Genomic DNA, 24,067 nt, shown 5'->3' on the forward strand with positions numbered 1-24,067 from the left:
CCCGCCCCTATCCACGCACATCCGGTACTTGCCTACCACACAACCGGCACTGTAGATTTATAACCAGGCACAGACGTATCCAGTATTCACGATCACGTGGTGGTGATCCTGACAACTGATATGCTATTCTGCTTTGCCGTGCAACTATACCAGTTAATCATGCCACAAAGACAATACTCACACGCGAAGTGATCACTGGATGGATGAAAGCAGTTATTACAACAAACATCTTTTTTGGCTTGCTGTGATCAGACACCATATCTGCTTTGATGTGATGCATTAAGTTGAGGTACACGACGCACGACCGCTACAATGGTGTTGACATGGTTCCTGTCGCCGTTCTTGGTCCTGGTGGTTCCTGTCACGGATGGATCAGGTAAGGGGGGCGGGGGGAGGGATCATTTCAAGGCTGTTGGGCAGCGGGGTAGCCTTGTGGTTGGAGGGTTGACTTGTACGACCGAAAGTCTAGGTTTGATCCCGCCGAATATGGTAGAAATTTGTTTGTTTGTTTGTTGTTTAACGCCGCACTCAGAAATATTCCAGCTATATGACGGCGGTCTGTAAATAATCGAATCTGGTTCAGACAATCCAGTGATTGTCATCATGAACATCGATCCACGCAATTGGAATACGATCACATGCATCAACCAAGTCAGCGAGCCTGACCACCCGTTAGTCGCCTCTTACGACAAGCATGGCTTACTGAGCATGTATTCTAACCCGGATCTTCACAGATGTTTATGCCTTTTACGGCAAGCATGATTGCTGAAGACCTATTCTACCCTGGTTCCGGTACCTCGTAGGATCTTTGGTAAATACAGAGCAAATATGTCATACATAGAATTGATATGGAATTGAACGAGAGGTGGTGTAATATAGTAGTATGAAAGTGACGTGAGGCAGTTAAGGAGTGGATGTGAGGTGGTTAGTGATCCGTGTAAATCTGCGAGAATATCGTCATGTAATCACATATGTTATAAAATATAATCCAACAATTCCGAAAGGTACATGGGGACATGTTTGTGGTGAAAAAAAGAAGAGGATCTTTACAGCTTTCGTTTCCAGTACATGTACTTTGATAAAAGTATGACATCTACAGACATGTAAACATCGTAAATATGTGTCAAACATAACTCGTTCCACACCACATTCTTAGCTGTATGATCATCGGTCGAAACTGTTGGAGTTGCATGAGCGAGTAACGCAGCTTTCAACAATATTTTCAGTGTATACTCGCCACCAAAAGAAACGCGAACCTTAGAAACATATGGAGAAGTATGTAAGTTAAGAAGAGATATTTGCAATGTGTTCCGCTTAATGACAAAACTAACAATCGGTCACATGTTACTGCACTGTCTTTATTGTTATCGAGATATGCTGCACTTGATTACCAACTTTACACGCTAATCCTGCACGAGGCAAATGGTGCATCTCGAGTCATGGATGTACGACGTCACATGTGATGCGTTGATCACCGTCGGTTCACACAACATAACAGTATATATGTTTGTGCATCGAACCAATCTAATATCTCTTGAATATGAGTAATTCTTCCCATATTAACCAACATGATGAAACCAACTTGGTTGATGCATGTCATCGTATCCCAATGGCGTGGATCGATGCTCATGATGTTAATCGCTGGATTATCTGACCCAGATTCTATATTTACTTACACGTCACATAGCTTAAATGTCGCTGACAAACTAACAAAATCATAGAATGAAACACATGTCGCCTGAGGTCGAATCCGATGAAGACGTTTTCTTCCAAATTTCACAACCGAAATTATTTTAACGTTTTTGTGTGAAATGATGAGAAAATGTCATAAAAAATACAAGGATAGTGTACTTGATGAACCATTTATGAACGTGTAACTAACATAGTCACAAAGTTATATGACATTAGATATGAAATTTGATTCTTCGTCAAATGTGAATTTTAAATATAAACCTGTTATTACTTTCATCCTAGTATTGTGTGTACGAAAGAGTGAGTGTGTGTGGGGGATGATGTATGGTCGAGTGATTGGGGAGGTACTAGATTTAACATCGTTACAGCATACCATGGTTATGGGTAGGTTTCAGCTACTCACATAATACCTATCCATGTTGAATCCGGACCTACTGCATTGTGTCGGGACTTCCACAGATCCGAACCTATCTCTTTACACCTTTTGGGGTTTATCTAAAGCTGCTTTAATTAATTTTATATCACAGCGTGTCAGTTTGATGTGTGAGACGGTGGGGCGGTGGGGCGGTGGGGTTGTGGGGTGGTGGGGTGGTGGGGTGGTGGGGCGATGGGAGGTGGTGAGGAGGTGAAGCCTAGTGGTTAAAGCTTATTGTGCCGACTTCCCGGGTTCTATTCCCCACATGGGCACAATGTGTGAAGCTCGTTAATGGGGTCCCCCCGCCGTGATATGGTTGAACTATTGCTGAAAGGGGTGTAAAATCCAACTTACTCCTTATTTGACTATTTCTCCCTTCAGGATTGCTCGCCATTACTAACCTCCCGCAGACGATAACTGTACCTGAAGACACCCCGCCGTGGGCGCCTATCTTTACTGTGAAGATGCCGGGGATGACGCCGCGGATGACGTACACCATGACGCCGGACACCAACTTCTCCATCAACGCCCTGGGTCAGGTGCAGTTCAGCGCTCCCCTGGACTACGATTTGCTTCCTAAAGCCCCCACATTCACGTTGACAATAAGGTTAGATCGTCATTTAAAAGGGGAAAGTATTCAACTGATTTATACGACGAATGCTATAATTGCTATTTTTCTTCATTTTCTGACTTAGAGGTGGTGAAAATTTACAGATTGCGGCGTTATACAACAAACAAGAAATAAAAAATAATTAAATTTCATGCTATAATGACTTAGAAATGCGACAGTTATGTGTACTATGAATTAAGTATTGTTCACAGACGAATTTAGTTTGGTTTAATCACGTTGTGTAATTCAAACCCAGATTGATGCTGGTCTTAGATCATAGTTTTTCGGTGAAACCCACGAGCACGGGTATGGTTCTAACATCCCGGGGCGTCTCTGGGATCTAAACCAGGATCACGTATGCGCCACTGAACAAGAAAAATATACCAGCTTCCTACTGGAAGTGTATGATGTCACACATATATAAAATACCTACATGTGATGGTTATGCCCCCCGTGAAGATCCGGATTAGAAATCGTCTCCTCGTCAACCTATGTTTGTAGGCGACTAACGGGATCGGGTGGTTGATGGATGTCATCGTATCCTAGTTGCATAGACCGATGCTCATGGTGTCAATCACTGGATTGTCTGGTCCAGACTCGATTGGTTACAGACCGCCGTCATATAGCTGTGATATTGCTGAGTGTGGTGTATTACAAGAAACAAACAAACAAACAAAGCATGTTGATGACTCACATTGGCTGTGGGGTCTATCACTGAAATATACGAAGCATGATGAAGCATGTCCGCTGATAATACACTTTGATATTCTGTAGTGTCACCAGCAAAACCAAAAAAACAACCTTCACGGGGACCCTAACGGTGGTTGTGACCAACGTGTTTGATGTTCCTCCAAATCTGACGTCAAACACTAGTGTTGTGACGGTGAAGGAAGAACTGCTGCATCAGACGCTGTCGTGTTACGTTGCTGCTGTAGATGCTGAGACTGGGGATGGAGACAAACTGACCTTCTCATTATCAGGTACGGATTAAGTACCCCAAGACAAAACGGAAGAACCATCTTCCACAAGTATAAATACGTTTTGGTTTGGTTTGTTGTTTAACGCCGCACTCAGCAATATTCCGGTTATATGACGGCGGTCTGTAAATAATAGAGTCTGGACCAGACAATCCAGTGTACATTGGCGACGTGTTAGTTCGCAAAGTTTAATTCTCGGTTGGGTTCTATGTCTATGTTTCCACTGTTCTGAGCACATATAGACCGCCTCCTTGGTCTAATGGTAGAGCGTCCGCCCGGAGAGCGGAAGGTCCGGGATTCGATCCCCGACCGCGTCATACCAAAAGACGTTAAAAGATGGTACTTGTCTGGCGCTCGGCATTAAGGGGACTGGTTGGCTCGGAGTCAGTATACTGTGTCTGAGTGGGGTATTCATGTTAAATTGCGGTATGGTATCTCAGTGAGCTAGCACTATAGCATCAGTCCGGACTAGTACAAGCAGCCACACACACAAATACACGTGCATGCACGTCGCTATATAAGTGCAATAATCTTGGACGCGACGTTAAACGCCATTTCACCTCACCTCTGAGCACATATTTTCAAACACCTCCCCTGATAATATTGTCACATGTTTTGTCTACTCGTGAAGATCCGGGGTAGAATAGATCTTCAGGAACCCATGCTTGCCGTAAAAGCCGACTATGCTTGTTGAAAGACTAACGGGATCGGGTGGTCAGGCTCCGGGTCTGGTAGATGCATGTCATCGTATCCTAATTGCATAGATCGATGCATATTTGTCGTGTGACTGCATGGAGAAAATATATACAGTCACTAATTCACAACTTGGCTGTAACGGTTGTTGAGCCTTTAAAATGAAAAGAAAATATTACATTTAGCACAAGCTGTCTTTCAATGTACACTCTTCAAAAAAAGAAACGCACAGGAAGTATGTAATTCATTGAACATGACTACACAAAAAATCCGGTATATAAATTGGATATATGTTATTGGAAAATGTTGGTGGCCTGATTTTCGACAAACGTCGCGTCCAAAAACGCAGCCATTGTCGATTTACAATGTCTTAAACGGCATTGTTTTCACACTTGTTAAAATATGTCATGGAGGAAAACAGTAAAGCAAAATGCACGTGCAAGTTATGGCATTAGTAACTCGTGGTAGTGGCTATAATAAGGCAAGCATAAGCCAATAATTTGTCATTCAGTTGTCAACATTTTTCAAGTTCGAAAATGCCGAGACTCAGCGCTGCCGATCGGAACATCGCCATAGGACGTATCCAAAGAGGGGAATCGCAGTCTTCTGTTGCACGCCACGTCTACGTCCACCTCAGCACAATTTGCCGCCTTTGTGACCGATACACACAGTTCAATTCCATTGCAGACCGTCCGAGAAACATTCGGCCAAGAGTTACCTGCCTTGCACAGGATCGCTACTTTCGACTGTTCCACCTACGGCATCGCAATGCCACAGCTACGGAGACTGCTGGACGCATCCTTGGTTTTAGGAGGATATTGGACCAGACCGTCAGGAACCATCTTCGCGAGGCTGGAATCCGACCCAGAAGACCAGTTATCGTCCCTGTTTTGCAACAGATCCATCGACAGCGACGCTTGCGTTGGTGCTGTACCATACAGCCTTGGAATTTGAGAAACTGGAGACGAGTGTGGTTTAGCGATGAATCACGATTTCTTCTTAACCGGCGAGATAGAAGATAACGTGTTTATCGTCGTCGAAATGAGCGTTTTGCCCCACATTGTGTACGTGAATTTCGGTGGCGGTAGTGACATGGTGTGAGGGGCCATATCCTACACCACGAGATCTGACTTGGTTGTGGTTCAGGGAACTTTGACAGCAAATCGCTTCATGAATCAAATTCTTCAACCTCACCTCCATCCAATAAATGACCGCCAGAGGGAGCTGGACAACGCTCCACCGCACACAGCCCGTCTCACGGTAGACTACCTTCATAATGCCAACATCAACGTCTTGCCGGTCGTTGAGATCTCCAGATCTCAACCCAATAGAACACCTCTGGGAGAAACTCGATCGACGTGTACGTCAACGTCTGAACACGCCGCAGACACTCCCGCAACTGACCAACGCGTTACAAGCAGAATGGCGCAGAATTCCACAGGACAGAATTCGTATACTTATCCAGTCAGTGCCGCTCCGTGATTGCTTCCGGGGGCGGTCACACGATATACTGAGTTCAGCGCAACCTTGTTGCCTTATGTGACATGACAATGAACAGTTTTCAATACCTTTGTACAACGACAACATGCGACTATCGAGCTCCAAAATTTCATATTTGTATCTATGATATTAAATTAAATATATCGACTTTATTAGGTACAATTAATTTGTTAAAAATCTACCTGTGCCTTTCATTTTTGGAGTGTACAACCATGTTCAATATGTATCGGCAATAAAATCTAATACCACTTTTGTTACATAGCACCTATGATGAATTAATTACATTACGTGTGGCCCAAACCGTACTCCCCACCTCAAACTGTAACGAGAAAGTCCATTCAATTTGAATAACACGCTTAAATTCGGAAAATGAACATTCTTTAAAACTGTTTCAGTCTCGGGTATTTGCTATTGTAACGGAATGAGGATTCAAAGAGAAGGATTAAACACAATTGATAGCAACTCTATTACACATAAACACAAGAATTATTTTCTAAATTACAAATTGAAAATGCATAGAATTTTAGAGTTTACATCAGATTTGTACTCAAGTCACACACTGAGCTAGTAATGATACACGACCTGGTGCGGAAGGAAGCCAGAGTGATCCAGGTTATTCATAGATTACTGCCCACAAATTGTTATTGTTTTTCTGGCGCATTTTGATTCGCATGATTACGGGTCGGGTTATTCGCTCGTCGACATGATGTCCTGCACGCTGCATTGATTAAATACACTTCGTATGGCTTTAGTGAGTGAGTGAGTGAGTGAGTTGGGTTTAACGCCGCTTTTAACAGTATTCCAGTCATATCACGGCGTGTCAGCTTAATGTGGGAGGAAAGCCCGAAGTGACGCAGGTATCAGACGTTTACCACTTCGGTGAAACCCACGACCACGGGTATGGTGCTGACAAAGCTTGAAACATAATCGGGGTGAACCGGGATTCGAACCCACGATCATAGGTTTCTGGCGTGTCCAAGGGACGCAACTCTGCACAGCGAATCGCGGCGCTTTAGGCGACTGGGCCACCCGTGCCCCCCTCGTAACATTGTAGAGCGTCATATGTACATTACACATCCTCGCAACATACAGTTTCACTTGACAAACTGAACATTATTCGCAATCGCAAACTTTTAAACAATTAGCTGTGCAGAGTTGCGTCCCTTGGGAACGCCAGAAACCTATACTCGTGGGTTCGCCCTGATTATGTTTCAGGGTTTGTCAGCTCGTAAAGGGTAAACGTTTAAGGAAGCGGCTATATTCAATGATTTTATTCAATGATCCAAGGGTTATGGTTTGACTTGGGGGTAGCCTACCCTACACAACTAACTAAGGATCGTAAAGACACGCGTAAATATGTATTCTCTGACACTCAATACTTTTCTTGTGACTGTTCAATGTTTTGATACTATCAAGTGGCGAACAGTGACACAGGTTCTATAACCGCACCCGTTTAAAACCTGCACCACTTCAGCCTTTCTTCCACATTAAGCTGGCACACCGTGATATGACTGTAACTCTGTTCAAGGAGACGTTGAACCCAACTCACTCACTCACTCCAAGTTCTAAAACACATGGCAACGCATAGCATCACATCGCATTGCATCATCCATTTTTCATGACATGTGCCTTTACCACTTCCGTTAAAGGGACATAACTCGTCCTCTCAAACCGCTAAATAATTCGCTCTTGCATACTGCTGAATACTACAATACGCACTGCAAGAGAAATATCGCATATAAATGAAAATCAACAATTAAATCTACCAACTTTACAGCTTTGATAAATTACATTTGTTACTTTCCATTGTAGGTCCGAACAGTATGTTCTTCGCTATTGATGGGACTACGGGGGCTATATCGGTACAGAATCCCATTGACTACGAGGCGGGGTACCACACCTTATCACTGGTAGTGTGGGTAGAGGACCTGGGGGGCAACAAAGACCGCCTCGACATAACCGTCAACGTAGAAGACGTCAACGACAACGCACCGACGTGTTCACCCAACACCGTTCATGTCGCAGTCCCAGAAGATGCCGCAGACAGTAAAACTTTCTCAGATGCATTTCGTTGTATGAAAACGTCCATATTTAGATAACTCTGTTGAGTTGATAACGTCCTACTAAAGACGACGTCAATATACCAGGTAGCAAGGAATCGAACCCGGGTTTTCGGTGTGACGATCGAACGCTTTAACTACTAGGCTACCTGACCGCCCCTATTGTATATTAGAAGTACATATAGGCCAATAATCTCTTCATCACATGTCATTCTTGACATAATCGATTTTTGAGACGTCACTCAATGCAGTAGCTTAAAAACCGCGCCATTTACAATATGGTGGTAATTGATTCACAGCCATGTTTGTCCCCAGAGACACCTACTCATCAGGAAACCCTTATGGAAACTTAGCAAGCAGGCACTGCATCGCTGTACGGAGCTTGAAAGTAGTTCCTGCTAGCCAACCTCATATGCATATGTTTGGACCCTGCTACGAAGTTTATCGGCTTGGTTTATCGCATGGTCACTGTCCACTATATGATTAACTATTGTTCACAGTGCTACCCTTAATTATACCTACTTCAGACAGCTCTTTAACACTGTTGGTGTAAGCTCGAACACCTATTGGGGGCACGGGTGGCCCAGTCGTCTTAGGCGCCGCGATTCGCTGTGCAGAGTTGCGTCCCTTGGGCACGCCAGAAACCTATGATCCTGGGTTCGAATCCCGGTTCGCCCCGATTATGTTTCTAGGTTTGTAAGCACAGTGGGTTTCACCGAAGTGGTAAACGTCTAGAGACCTGCATCACTTCGGGCTTTCCTCCCACATTTAGCTGACACGCCGCGATATAACTGGTATACTGTTATAATCGGCGTTGAACCCAACTGACTGACTCACTCACTCGTACACTCATTCCTGACATCTGTATGACATGCTAGTATATTCATTTACGACCGCTTCAAATGTTTAATTTGCAAACATAGTAAACTATGGTTACTACGAACTCAAAGGGACCACGAATTTAGTTCGTTATAACCATAGTTCGTTATAAGCATATATACAGCATATATGCAACAAATGTCCAGGATTAAACAATAAGTTCGTTATATCGGTCAGTTCGTCATAAGCCGGTTCGTTATAAACGTATGTTACTGATTTCAGACACTGTTGTTGCGTCCCTCTTCTGCACCGATGTCGACTCTGTGACCACGACCACACTGTCCTGTAAGATTGTTTCCGGAGACCCCAGTTCAAATTTCACAACAGATACGCCCGGGACGTCATTGTTGGTGAAGACAGCAGGTCCCCTTGATCACGAGACGACGCCTTCGTACACCCTGATCGTCCACGTCTATGACAACGACACCGAACCGTCACGTCACACCGCTGTCGTCACCGTCGTCGTGCAGGTTGACAATGACATGTACTTTATTTATTTAGAGATATTTATTGTAGGAACATGTATTAGCACCCTGTTGCGCACTTTGTTGATTATAGAGACTTTCTGTTATCTAACAGAGACATTCTGTTATCTAACATAAGCATGCCAGAACGACCGTACCGCATGTCTCATCATGTTTGTTTGTTTCGTGTTGAAAGCCACACTCAGCAATATTCCTGCTAAATGACGGCGGTCTGTAAATAATCGAGTCTGGACCAGACAATCCAGTGACTGACATCATGAACATCGATCCACGCAATTGGAATCAATGACATGCATCAAACAAGTCAGCGAGCCTGACCACTCGATCCCCTTAGTCGCCTCTTACGACAAGCATAATGGCCTTTTACATCAAGCATGGGTTGCTGAAGACCTATTCTACCCCGGTTCCTCACGGGTCTGTCTCACCATGTATGGCTAAACATCGCTGTGAAGACCGCCATGTCTGCATTTCAAGTGAAATAATTATAAGTTTTAGCAGGATCACGGGTTCCCTGAGTGATCCTCCTACAACGACTTTATCTTACCGACATGTTGTAATATGCCATTGTAAAATAATTCAAGAAATGCCAAATTGATAGAAAAAAGCTGGTCGATTAAGCTGAGGTTAGCTTGCGCTATGTCACATGACATCACATTGGCTCGGAAAAAGCGTACGGCTTTTTGCTTGAAGCGTGATATAAAGGAAATATTCTGTCAGAAATGCACGTGCAGCCTGTAGTGCTCGTGGCGGGGTATAAGAGATTTATTCTCCCGCTGAGAAAGTTACATGGACCATTCAGATCTCATCATTCTGACATGGAGGTATGATAATAATATATATACCTTCACGAGGCTACGGTCGCCGTAGAGTCATAGCATCATCGTCCTGGCTGTGTGTGTTTAGCGGCGAAGTCTAAGTCAATATATTTAAGCATGCGTCCCGATATTACACAGCTTCCTATTGACTAGAACAGATAGCAGTGTTGGCTTCCGCGCGTCAGCTGTTTAAAGGTGTGTTAACACGTTGTAGGTTTTCATGCATCATTGTATTATCACAGTGATTTTCCCGCATCTCGTATTAATGTTTCACTAAGGTTCAGGACGTCGACGACAATGCTCCTGTGTGGGTGACGTTGGCGCAGACGATTCCCGTGTCGGAGGACGTCGTTCCTGGCTCCACCTTCTTCACTGTACTAGCTATTGACCCGGACACAACTCCTGGAAGTACCGTCACCTACGTCGTCACAGGAGGTAAAATGTCTCCATCTCCCCCCTCACCGTCTGTATGCATGTTTGCCTCCCTCCCACTCTCTGTCTGTCTGTCTCTGTGTCCGTCCGTCTCTGTGTGTGTCCGTCTGTCTCTCCAAAGCTCTGTCTGCTCCATCCCTGCCTGTCTCTCACTGTGTTCGTCTGTCTGTCTCTGTGTCCGTCTGTCTGTCTCTGTGTCCGTCTGTCTCTTCCAACCTCTGCCTCCTCCATCTCTGTCTGTTTCTTTCTGTGCGTGTGTCTCTGCCTGTCTGTCTGTCTTTCTCCACCCAACCCCCCCCCCCCCCCCCCCCTTCGTCTCCCTCTCTCTCACACACACTCACCACTCTCACCTTCACCCCTCCACCACCGCTCTCTATCGTCTGCCAATCTGAAGTAAAAAGCAGTTACTCCAACTATTCGGCCTCATATCCGAATGCACAATTACATTACGTTGTTGCGCAAGCTACCTGGATGTCATAATGGTGACACACTGTTTTTTTCCGCAGGCACAGGCATGCACAGTTTCAAAATCAATTCTTTCACTGGAGAGTTGTCTACCCTTGTGACCTTGGATTGTGACAATATCACCAAATCCTATGACCTCGTGTTGAATGCAAGCGATGGTCAGCATAACACACCAAGTCTCAGTCTGACCATCACCCTCCTGGACGTCAACGATAATACCCCCGAGTTCAACGACGCGTCCTACACCTATTCCGTCATTGAGGACGCCATCCTCTCTACCTCTGTAGGAACGGTATCTGCAACTGATTCCGACGCAGGACAAAATGGAATTTTCTTCTTTTCCTTAGATGTGTTTCTTCAAGGAACTCCGTCCCATTTTACTATTGACCACAACACTGGCGTGGTCAGCACTACAGGGGGCCTCGATCGGGAGAGTCAGGATGTCTACGTAGCTTTGGTCAAGGCTATAGACAAAGGTCATCCTCGACTAACAGGGACAACCACACTCGTTATACATGTCACCGATATCAATGACAACTATCCTATGTTCAGTGCAAACACCTATCGAGGATCCGTCATGGAGATGGACGTGAATTCCCACATCCTCACCGTGTCCGCAACGGATGGGGATATAGGCACCAATTCTATAATCACATATTCAATAAATTCCCTTTATCCAGGACATGCAGCAGCATCACATTTTAGCATAGATAGCTCCTCTGGTATACTTTCGGTGGTAACATCAGTAGACCGGGAAACCGATCCCACCTTCATCTTCCACGTCCTCGCTGTCGACGGTGGGACTCCATCGCTCACGGCTACAGCGACGGTGATGATTGACGTGAAAGACGTCAACGAACCGCCACAATGGGTAGCGACGTCGACTACAGTGTCGATGGCGGAGGGTCTAGCGGTTGGGACACACGTCGCTAAAGTCGTTGCTGTAGATAGGGATTCCGGGATTGGAGGCTCGGTGTTGTATCGTATCGCGGACATTACAGCAAGTAAGTTCCAAGTTAGTGTGCCTGTTGCGGAAGCTATCGTTTACAGGCCGCCGTGTTATGATTTATTGAAGGCTACAACGTGACTCAGTTATGCCTGTTATTAGGACTGGGACGGGTAAGTCGGGTACTCGGGTCGGGTGCTTCCTGAGTAGGACCCGGGTTCTCACAGTACTACCCGGACCCGTGGATAGTCACGTGATATATTCTTATATTGTCCAAGATTATTGCACTTATGTAGCGACGTGCATGCACGTGTGTGTGTGGCTGCTTGTACTAGTTCGGACTGATGCCGATTTATAGTGCTAGCTCACTGAGATACCATGCCACAATTTAACATGAATACCCCTCAGACACAGTAAAATGACTCCAAGCCGACCAGTCCTTGTTTTAGTCCCTTAATGCCGAGCGCCAGACAGGGTAACAACAAGTACCATCTTTTGACGTCTTTTGGTATGACGCGTCTGGGGATCCGGATCTTCCGCTCTCCGGGCGGACGCTCTACCACAAGACCACGGAGGCCGTCTATAAGGATAAGGATAACATATAATGGATATTGCTATGGATGCGATAAACAAATCTGATAATTGGGCAATAAATATGCAAATTAGGTCACCTAGGAACTACTTTAAATAAGCACGTGGTCCTGTGCACAGCGCACAGGTCACAAATCAGTTGACGTTAAGCAACGTCGGTCACGGAGAGTCCTTGGGCAGCGTTTCGGCATGTTGGCTCCTGAGAGTGTCTAGGGCTTCAGTCCTGTCCCACACTGAAGCACATGTAACACGTGGTGTCTCCTTGGGCAAGTGACTTTGTTCGAAATGTGCCTCTGTTCACTCAGCAGTGAATGGGTACCCGGTAGGATGAGATGACAATGTGGTTGTTAACCTTCTAGTCCCTGTCAGGAAGCTTGGGTTGTATACTCCGCAGGGAGCTGAGAATGATTCTTGAGTGCACACTTATCCAGTAATCCGGGGTAATAATCGCGATTTGAGTGGTGTGGAAATATAAACTTCAAAGTATTTGGCACTGAATATTTTGGCAGTTCACTCCGACATTGTATTAATTTGCAGTTTCTTACGTTCCTTCAGTGAGTGAAATATTTACCTGAACAATTTTAACAAATTTTAATATGTTTCATATTTTAACAATTTGTTTCCTTTTTATGTATTTATGCGTAGCCAGTCATGGTCCGGAAGGAGAAGCATCCATGGCAACGGATTCCAGACTTGCGAGGTTTCTCTATGTTTCCTTTTTGTTTTCATAGGCAATGGCACCCCGTCCCCTGGAGTGTTTGACGTAAATACAATCAGTGGGGATATTCGGACAACCCGTGTCTTGGATTGTGACGTAGGGGTCCTCTCCTACACCGTCACCATCACCGCCACCGACGGACTGGGACAGACCGCTTCACCTAACTTTACCTTGGACATCAGCCTCACAGACGTGAATGACAACAGCCCTGTGTTTGGGAGAATCGTGTATTCCTTTACAATAGCAGAGAACTTGGTGGTCGGCGCAACGGTAAATGGCACCACGCAGGTGTCTGCATCCGATGCAGATTCAGGACATAACAAGATTGTAAAGTACAAAATAGACCGGTTCCTGGAAGGCGAATCCTCACATTTTTCTATAGATACTGACACTGGCGTAATAACCACGGCAAGTAGACTGGACAGGGAGACCAATGACAGGTACGTGTTCGTGGTGGTTGCCCAGGACACTGGAGTACCACCGCTAACCGGCTCCACCACCGTCACAGTGACAGTTACAGATGTGAATGATCACGCCCCGCAGTTCAGCTCAGCTCAGTATTCTGGACAGGTGGTAGAAGACGCCCCAATAGGCACTTGCATCCTGTCTTTGACGGTAACGGACAGAGACGTGAGCAACAGCGGCACCGTGACGTTGTTTATCACCACCCCGCAACTTGCCGTTGAAACATTTAGCATAGAGTCAGTTTCAGGACGGATTTGCCTCCAGAAGACCGTCAACAGGGAGGATCACTCTGTGTACACGTTCACCGTCCGGGCTGATGATGGTGGATCTCTCACGTCGACAACCACCGTCACCGTCCACGTCCTCGACGTCAACGATAATCCCCCTGTAATGTCTCCGGTGTTCTACAATACTGAAGTTGCTTACACCGGTGTCTGTGACAGCTCCATCACCACTGTGACGGCAACAGATGCAGACAGTGGAATAAATGGGGATATTACATACTTCCTTGAGAGGAACGTGTTTGATTACTTGTTCACCATTGACCCAGATTCAGGTATATAGTATGAATGAGCGAGGGATGTTGTTTCCAACGCTGTCATTCAAGTTACATCAATCTGATCGCGGAATTTAAATAACATAAACACCGACCAGACAAACCTGAGGTCGATAGCATGAACACCCTCCAGGCTGCGTATTGTCCCCATCCGATTCTATTAAGTCCCTTACGACAAGCGTGACGTACACTTTCTGCCCAAAGGAAAAGTAGACCAAAATATTAATGGCTATTCTAAGTAATCTATTCTACCGACATGCACCATTCATCACTCCAACGATAGTTTCTAGTTTCCACACTTGACATATGTAATGCAATCAACAGCAAGTGCGAATACGGCTTTTTAATACACCAATACATATAATGTTGAAATAACGTTTGGTGAAACATACCATACCTTTAAACCTGCAAATATCCCAAATGTATACAGTGTGCCAGTGACCTGAACAAGTACAGAACGCAAACCGTCGTTTGACCACAACGTTTAATCAACACTGCTTTATTTACTGCATAATCACCTCTGTGGTTATTGTTAACCCAGTGGTCTAAGGCGTTGCAACTGTCTAGAGTTGCGTACCTTAGACGTGCCAGGATCTACTGATCGTTGAATCTATGAACTGATCCAATTATGATCCTTGAACATCATACTACTGCTCGTGGGTTCCGCCAATGTAGTTCATATATACAACCTTCTGACTTTTCTCCTATATTAAAAAAACCGAAATACCGACTGCATCAGTGGCATAAACATACACGTAAGAATATAAATTATTTTTTTTAACCATACGCTTGTTCATTTCCTCACTTTCACCTTGGCATGGATTACATGTTGTAGGAGTCTTTTCCATGAAGTCCCGAGCAGGGAAAAGTTCTCGGTATATACTGACGGCCTCAGCACAAGATGGAGGCACACCGGCAAACAACGCATCAACGCCAGCCATTGTCCGTGTGGACACGTTAGATCTCAATGACGTAGCGGTCACTATTAGACTTAGCGTTGACAAAGCGGCGTTTGATGCAAACAGTGCAGTATTTATACCAACGGTTGAATCCTTTGTCAAGAGCAGCTTCCCGTCCGCCATTTTGAAACTGTGGTGTGTGGAGTCAAGGAGTGGCTCGGTAGTGATCCCGACACCCTCCAGGCGAAAACTGCTGCAGTCGTCCAGGCAAGCCCAGTTTTTCATTTGCCAATTAAACAAATTTGCGCAGTTAAACTTGGATAATCTTGCAGTGTAAGGATATACCAAATTAATAAGATTTTGTTTTGTAAGGAATGAAATTTGGGTTAACACTTTCTCAGTAAAGTACAGATTCTCGTACTTTTTTGGGTTGAGTCCTGTCTGGGCTTCGAACCCACACTTCCAGAGTTTGGCACCTAATCGCCAGCAAACAAAGTCAGCGATCTAACCCACTCAGCCATCGAGGTTTCCACAAAAATAAAATTCCGACAACTGGTAGTCTAGATCACATACTTTGTGTACCCCTCTGACAAGTGTAAATTGGCATGGCTCCCATGGCCAAAAGCTATGAATACACAATGCCATTTAGAAAGTGGTCAAATGTAACAAATGCTATATTTGGGATAACCTTTTCTCAGTAAAGTACAGATTCTCATACTTTTTTGGGTTGACACCGTCCGGGATTCGAACCCACACTGCCAGAGTGAGGCACCTAATCGCAGCACACAAAGTCGGCGATCTAACCTACTCAGCCACCGAGGCTTCCACAAAAATGAAAGTCGGACGGGACTCAACCAAAAAAAGTACGAAATATGTACTTTACTGAGAAAGTGTTATCCCAAAATATAATAATTGTTACATTTGACCACTTTCTAAATGGCAAAGTGTGTTCAAAGATTTTAGGACATCTTTATAATCTAGGTGGGTTTTACTTACAAAATAAGATGATAACGGGAAAAATAGGGAGTGATTCCCCAGGCCAAATAATAAATTTGGTGTGAATTAAATGGACTTTTGAAAACAATATTCTTCCTTTTCGTCTAATTTCGTTGAGAAAAAGAACTTCAAAGTAGGTCAGTTGAGAAAGCAAACAAACCCGGTGACTTAAAAAAGTTTAGTTGCTTTCACCCGACCTGAAATTCTCTTAAGAAATCTGTTGTTATATAGCGACTTTTCATAATTCACCTGTAAAACACGTCCAAATGAAACTTGATGCCCATTGTTTGGGCGAAAATGTTCATAATTTTATTTGCCTTTGGCCCTACTTATACAGCCCCGTTGATGTTCACGTATACGCTGTAGCTGACAATGCCAGCGACGACATGGACAACATCAACAAATCCAAGACCTTTCTAACATCGGCCCAGCTGTTGCTACTGCTTGCCTCAGATCCGAGTGGGACGCCAGTAGGACAACTGACATGTAGGTGTGGCTTGGATGATGTTTGGGTCCAGTAGGACAACTGACAAGTAGGTGTGGCTTGGATGATGTTTGGGTGATGTTTGGGTCCAGTAGGACAACTGACAAGTAGGTGTGGCTTGGGTGGTGTTTGTGTCCAGTAGGACAACTGACAAGTAGGTGTGGCTTGGATGATGTTTGGGTGGTGTTTGTGTCCAGTAGGACAACTGACAAGTAGGTGTGGCTTGGATGATGTTTGGGTGGTGTTTGTGTCCAGTAGGACAACTGACAAGTAGGTGTGGCTTGGATGATGTTTTGGTCCAGTAGGACAATTGACAAGTAGGTGTGGCTTGGATAATGTTTGGGTCCAGTAGGACAACTGACAAGTAGGTGTGGCTTGGGTGATGTTTAAGTCCAGTATAACAATTGACAAGTAGGCGTGGCTTGGATGATGTTCCGATCCAGAAAGACATGTGGGTGTGGCTTGGATGATGTTCAGATCCAGAAAGACATGTAGGTGTGGCTTGGATGATGTTCCGATCCAGAAAGACATGTGGGTGTGGCTTGGATGATGTTCAGATCCAGAAAGACATGTAGGTGTGGCTTGGATTATGTTCTGATCCAGAAAGACATGTGGGTGTGGTTTGGATGATGTTCAGATCCAGAAAGACATGTGGGTGTGGCTTGGATGATGTTCAGATCCAGAAAGACAAGTGGGTGTGGCATGGATGATGTTTAGGTTCAGTAGGACAATTGACAAGTAGGTGTTGCTTGGATGATGTTCAGATCCAGAAAGACAAGTAGGTGTGGCTTGGATGATGTTTAGGTCAAGTAGGACAACTGACAAGTAGGTGTGTCTTGGATGATGTTCTGATCCAGAAAGACAAGAGGGTGTTGCTTGGATGATGTTCAGATCCAGAAAGACATGTAGGTGTGTCTTGGATGATGTTCAGATCCAGAAAGACATGTGGGTGTGGCTTGGATGATGTTCAGATCCAGAAAGACAAGAGGGTGTGTCTTGGATGATGTTCTGATCCAGAAAGACATGTAAGTGTGGCTTGGATGATGTTCAGATCCAGAAAGACATGTAGGTGTGTCTTGGATGATGTTCTGATCCAGAAAGACATGTGGGTGTGGCTTGGATGATGTTCAGATCCAGAAAGACATGTAAGTGTGGCTTGGATGATGTTCAGATCCAGAAAGACAAGTAGGTGTGGCTTGGATGATGTTCAGATTCAGAAAGACATGTAGGTGTGTCTTGGATGATGTTCTGATCCAGAAAGACATGTAGGTGTGGCTTGGATGATGTTCAGATTCAGAAAGACATGTAGGCGTGGCTTGGATGATGTTCTGATCCAGAAAGACATGTAGGTGTGGCTTGGATGATGTTCAGATTCAGAAAGACATGTAGGTGTGTCTTGGATGATGTTCTGATCCAGAAAGACAAGAGGGTGTTGCTTGGATGATGTTTGGATCCAGTAGGACAATTGAAAAGAAGGTGTGGCGTAAGATATCACTTTAACAATCATGTTATTGAGAAGAATTTGTTTTATTTGTACCACTGACCCCATTATGTCAGTTTATTGACAAACTCGGCAAAACGAGTAAGAAGATTGAAGACACAGAGTGAATGCCAGAAAGCGAAACATTAACATGATGTTCAATTCTTAAATGTCGTTTTCTACAATATTTATCAATACATCCATGTCAGAATGATGAGGTCTGATTGGTTCACGTGGTCTTGATAAACTACTGTATTCGTCTGCTTCCATTACAGCAGGTGCCATGAAATATTTCCATGTCGAGGCTGTCACTGAATACCACCTGGTTGTGACCCCTTGGGCGGAGACAACTGCCGGTATTGCAATCATCACTGTCAGTGTCGTCCTCGCTGTCGTCCTCATAACAGTTACCGTCGTTGTCATTTGCTACACCTACAAACGCCGAAAGAGGTAGCTATAGCAACGTTACGATACGATTCGTTATGGATTTGTCCTTTTAAGCCTATGTAATTAACATTGTATGTCAATGTATGATATTGCAGGAATATTGCTAAAAGCGTCGTTAAAGCATACTCACTCACTCACTCTAATATACAATATGTACGAAACGGCTAATAATCTCTATATCTGACATCTTAGGTACAGGGGCAGTGGGGTAGCCTAGTTGTTAAAGAGTTAACTCGTCAAGATGAAGGTCGGGGCTCGATTCCCAACATAGGTACGGTGTGTGAAGCCCATTTCTGCTGTCCCTCGCCGTGATATTGCTGAAATGTAAGCTAAATTAGGCATCAACAATTCTAACTCACTCACTCACTAAATGTATGATACAAAAAAGATGCATCAGTCACTCTCAGTTACATTGTCGATTGCGTTTCGTCTTATAGCGATGGCACGGATCGTTGCGCATGCTACCTAACACTGGATTGTCTGGTCCAGACTCGTAAAGACAAAAGCTAGCTGGAATATTGCTGACGACATGCTCTCCGGGAGGACCCTCTACCACAGGACCACGGGGGCGGTCTCTTTCTGAAAGACACACAGTTATTTCTGTGTAGAGAAAGCGTTGTAATCCGAACTGTACCGTCCCGTGAATCGTCCCGATTAACACCTTCCGGGATTAACGGATCAAGTGTTCTGTTAATGATATGTAAAATAACAGATTTGAAAAAGAATGTTACCAATCTAATATGTGGAAACAGCACGAATATGTCGATTAGGAACCATCATTTATCTGTCATAAAACTATACTAAGGAGAGCAGTGCCAATGTATGCATCATGAGTCTAGATCTTGTCGCATATGTGGTGAACACACATTATAAATTATCTCTGATAGGCCTGTGTCGCCCCAGCGTCCTAGCCACGTGTACTCTTACAGGCGGCCGAAACAGAAGCCCCGGAAAGGTAATATTGATATGCTTATATTGTCATTGAACTGATACACACACAGACACACAGACACACACACACAGACACACACACACACACACACACACACACAGACACACACACACACACACACACACACACACACACACACACACACACACACACACACACACACATACACACATACATACATCGTCATCCTGGAAGCGTCTTCCACGTAGGGCAGATTTCATTTGCCGGAACAGGAAATAATCACTGAAGGCTAAGCCTGGGCTGTAGGGTGGGTGATTCCACTGTTCGAACCCACATTCACATATGGCGGCCACATGCGATCATGGATTTCTTTTGCTTTGCATCCCTCCTTGGTCAGGAACTTTATTACAGCGCGTAGTTCATGTTTGAGAGAATCCATGATTGTGACCACCCTTAGGTGAATGAAGCCATCCCATCTAACTTATTGTTGTGTCTGGAACTTGTTATGACACATGTCAACCTGATGTTATGAGTAGTGTCACACCTGCCACAAGTTGACATTGTTTGTGTAAACACAAATGCCTAAGTTGCAAAACTTATTGAACGCCCCTCGTACATCACACACACACACACACACACACACACACACACACACACACACACACACACACACACACGCCCCCGCACCACACACATAGTTATAGTTTAGGAATGTCAACAGTTGTATACAAAATTAAAAATTAAATAAAGTTTTTGGTGGAATATGAAGATCTATATGTATGGACTTATTGCTGCATACTTATGTCAGGAGCAGAGTTGGAGATCGGCTATCTGAAGAAACATCCGCCTCCAGTTCTGATGTCACTTCCGCTTCCTGTAAGTATAAATGCTAGATTGGCAGTGGTTGCATGTATCAGGAAGTCTGTCGATACATCATATGACCATCGAACCACCACAAAACCATCTTCAAAATAGTTGGCACGTGTAGAGACAAACGTCATTGTGTCGTTCATGCTTAGAATTATTATAAAGGAAACTGTTTCGTTGATGAATGTGCTAACATGTATTTTACACATAAAGCACTAATCAGTAGCAGTGATATTCAATGTACAACATATAAATGTTTAAATGTCAGAAATCACTAAAAAACATTCAACTGATATTTTGTACCATAAAATAATCGTGAAAAAGTGGAGGTTACCTTTGCACGAGTTCGACCCCAATATGCAAAATCCCTTCCTGATGTTCGTAAACCCAATGTTATACAATGTATTTGTGGTCCAATGGGGCGGAAGGTCGGTGGTTTGATCCCCGGCCGCATCATACCAAATTACGTTAAAAGATGGTATTGTTACCCTGCCTGGCATTAAGGCGATATAGCAAGGACTAATAGTCAGTACACTGTGTCTGAGTGGCGTATCTGAGTGGTTAACGAGTACAGACCCGTGAAGATCCGGGGTAGAATAGGTCTTACGCAACCCATGCTTGCCGTAAGAGGCGAATATGCTCGTCGTAAGAGGCGACTAACGGGATCGTATGGTCAGGCTTGCTGACTCGGTTGATGCATGTCATCGACCCCAATTGCGTGGATCGATGCTCATGTTGTCAATCACTGGACTGTCTGGTCCAGACTCGATTATTTACAAACTGCCGTCCTAAAGCTGGAATGTTGCTGAGTGCGGCGTTAAACAACAAACCAACCAGCCGGACAAGTACAAGCACGTGCAATAATCTAGTTCTTGCAATAATCTTGAACGCGACGTTACGCCCCGTTTCTCCTGACCTTACATTACACTTGGTAACACCAGACCTACACGGTGAAGCCGCTGCCGATGAAGACTGGAGAAGACGGCATCACCAGCCTCGACTACACCAACAACGGCGGCAGGGCCATCAACAGGGACTTCCGTGGTTCGGCTGTGGATGATGGTAAATCTTGTCACATGAACTACTACGTCTAATACTACTACTACTACTACTACTACTACTACTACTACTACTACTACTACTAAGTTAAAGGAAAGTTACTAATGGTCAGAACATATTGTAAATCAAGCATTTCTATCGTAAATGTAGTTTTATGGCATCAGTTTTATAATACTAATTATAAGTGTCGTTTACAAACAAAGTTAAGGGATTTAATTATGAAGTAATGACATCATTAGGCAATCCGCATGTATTTCTGCCTCAAGAGCAGCAGAGCGACAATCTGAGTTTATGACATTGGTCCCAAGACACTGAATGTACGAATGGATAAAGATCGTTTTATAGTTCGGTCGTAACTACTGGTAAACATATCTTAACTTTGATCGTAAACCCTTAGGATCTGTCCAAGTTAAGAACGCTTTGTAAAACGGGGCTAAGGTCTCCAAGAATGGGCGGTTTCATCATTAAGCTTTTGCTAGAAGATTCAGTGCAACAGACATAATTATATCAACCATGTTACATTAATACTCCATTGGTGACTGACAATAGGATTATAATTGTCGGATAGTCATGTAAAATCCATTGAAGATGTCCCCCATGCCCCAGGCTTGTAAGAGGCGACCGTACTTGACCTGACGTGCGTGTCATCATGCCCTGCTGGTGTTGATTGTTGCCTGTGCTTTTAGTATATTGCTTGTCTGGTCCAAACGCGAAGTGTTACAAGCAGTCGTGATATTGCCGACTGTGGCGTTAAACAAAAGTCACCCACCTATTCACTTCTTTAAATACTGAAGCGTTCCAAACCCCTCATATTATACCAAATGAATGTTATTTAATCCGCATTCAAAGACAACATATTATGGGTTGTTCTCCAGCTACAGGCCGGGTATACCATTATGACACGAGGAAGAACCAGAGGCGATGGATGACGACACCGGAAGGGAAGTCTGTCCGAGTTACTCACCACTGACGTTGCCATGGAGATGCCCCATAACATCGCCAAAGCCCTGATCGCAGTATATTTACATTTGTACTATGATGATACTATATATAGGTGCTGGGATAACCCTGTGATCAACGACAATCTCAGGGCCGTCTTTGTAGTGAGTGGGTGAGTTTGATTGTATTTTACAGTTGAGTACAATCATCCCTATGAGAAAAAATATCTTTTCGTGGATATTCTTTTTTTGAAAGCAAGAGTGTAAATTGGATTTGGGTGCAAACTGCACTGTTCCTAATTGTGCGGCTCTAGAAGTCAATTGTGAGACTGATGTATTGATAAGCACTGATGGCATATACCAAAGACGCCCAAATTCACTGAGGTTAATTCCCCATGCTTTTGGTTTTCACCAAACCGTTTGGTTCACAGATGGCCCAGTCGTCTAAGGCGCCGCGATTCGCTGTGCAGAGTTGCGTCCCTTGGACACGCCAGAAACCTATGATTGTTGGTTCGAATCCCGGTTCGCCCCGATTATGTTTCTAGGTTTATCAGCACCATACCCGTGGTCGTGGGTTTCACCGAAGTGGGTAACGTCTTAGATCTGCATCACTTCGGGCTTTCCTCCCACATTAAGCTACACGCCGTGATATAACTGGAATACTTAGTTAAACCCAAATCACTCACTCACTCACCAAAGTGGTACATGACCTGCATCACTCACTCACTCTTTTCTCACACATCAAGCTGACACGCTGTGATTTGACTGTCATATATTGTGAATACTCTTGACATTCGGCCGATTTTAAACTTTTCTTTTCAGTCTTATTGACATACATGTCCTTGAGAATTTGCCTTAAAGGCTACATCACGGACTTGGTTATATAGGTCCGTGGCTAAACGTACGTTGACAGACTCTCATAAAGGTGTTGTAGATCTGTACACAAAAAGATATTTGAGGTTAGACAATTGAAAACTCGGAAACGTGAACTTTCTATCGTCCTACAATTACTAAGTCAACTTGTACAGTCAATATAAGCGTTATCAGTTACTTTCAATATCCCTTTGGCAATAACTGGTCATCAGCTCGCTCGACTCTAGTGCGCCTTAAGCTGGTAAATCCAAACACTCATTGTATGTTCAGTGTGTTTATGTACTGCTTGGGTTTTCTCACTTGTTAATGTCCAGCGATATTGGTTTCCAGTTTGCAAAATGTATAATATTGCGGTGTTGGCCACAGGTTTATACCTCCTCGAAGTGGGGTGATCTGGTGCAGTTCTTGAAGCCACATGTCTCCCAACCGTGATATTGAGGATATATTGCTTAAGAAGGCATTAACGTCTTCTCACACAGACATGTACATGATGCTTCCTTTCTCGACTTTGTGTCTGCATGGCTGTTAATAAACTGGAAGTGTACTGATGTTATCCCGTGTATACTTCTTTATTATTGATTGATAAAAGTGTGGCATTATGCGAATGATCGTATCTGATTTGTAATGATTAATGGATTCTTATGGAGGGTAACATTTAAGGGTAATTTGTTGATCATATACATATTTTAATATAACTTCATTTTATTTTAATATAACTTCATTTGTAATGGAAAAAATGTAATGATGTGATGCAATATTGAAAATAGAGATATTTTTATTTAATGAATGTGTGACCACTTATTTTTTTCCCA

At 44.1% G+C, this 24,067-nt stretch overlaps 1 protein-coding gene across 1 annotated transcript; it reads left to right on the forward strand.

Annotated features, from left to right (window-relative positions):
* The first annotated feature begins 312 nt into the window (after positions 1–312).
* On the forward strand, positions 313–22,414 carry LOC139446102 (cadherin-23-like). The gene is made up of 15 exons (XM_071227380.1): positions 313–376; positions 2,489–2,714; positions 3,492–3,697; positions 7,700–7,933; positions 9,049–9,296; positions 10,405–10,561; positions 11,065–12,027; positions 13,292–14,299; positions 15,135–15,465; positions 16,532–16,680; positions 18,434–18,608; positions 19,493–19,560; positions 20,327–20,394; positions 21,327–21,447; positions 22,320–22,414. The coding sequence occupies exons 1-15, from the start codon at positions 313–315 to the stop codon at positions 22,412–22,414; spliced, it is 4,113 nt and encodes a 1,370-aa protein (XP_071083481.1).
* The last annotated feature ends 1,653 nt before the right edge of the window (positions 22,415–24,067 follow it).

The sequence above is a fragment of the Haliotis cracherodii genome, unplaced genomic scaffold (assembly GCF_022045235.1).
Source record: "Haliotis cracherodii isolate W230 unplaced genomic scaffold, xgHalCrac1.p SCAF_6, whole genome shotgun sequence".
NCBI classification, from domain to species: Eukaryota; Metazoa; Mollusca; class Gastropoda; order Lepetellida; family Haliotidae; genus Haliotis; species Haliotis cracherodii.

What these genes read in the sequence shown, in the direction of transcription:
- LOC139446102 (XM_071227380.1), top strand. Translation starts at nt 313, where the DNA reads ATGGTGTTGACATGGTTCCTGTCGCCGTTCTTGGTCCTGGTGGTTCCT. An exon ending in TCGTCACCGTCGTCGTGCAG is followed by an intron (nt 9,297 to 10,404) that starts GTTGACAATGAC and finishes TGTTTCACTAAG; the next exon opens with GTTCAGGACGTCGACGACAA. An exon ending in ACCTACAAACGCCGAAAGAG is followed by an intron (nt 18,609 to 19,492) that starts GTAGCTATAGCA and finishes TATCTCTGATAG; the next exon opens with GCCTGTGTCGCCCCAGCGTC.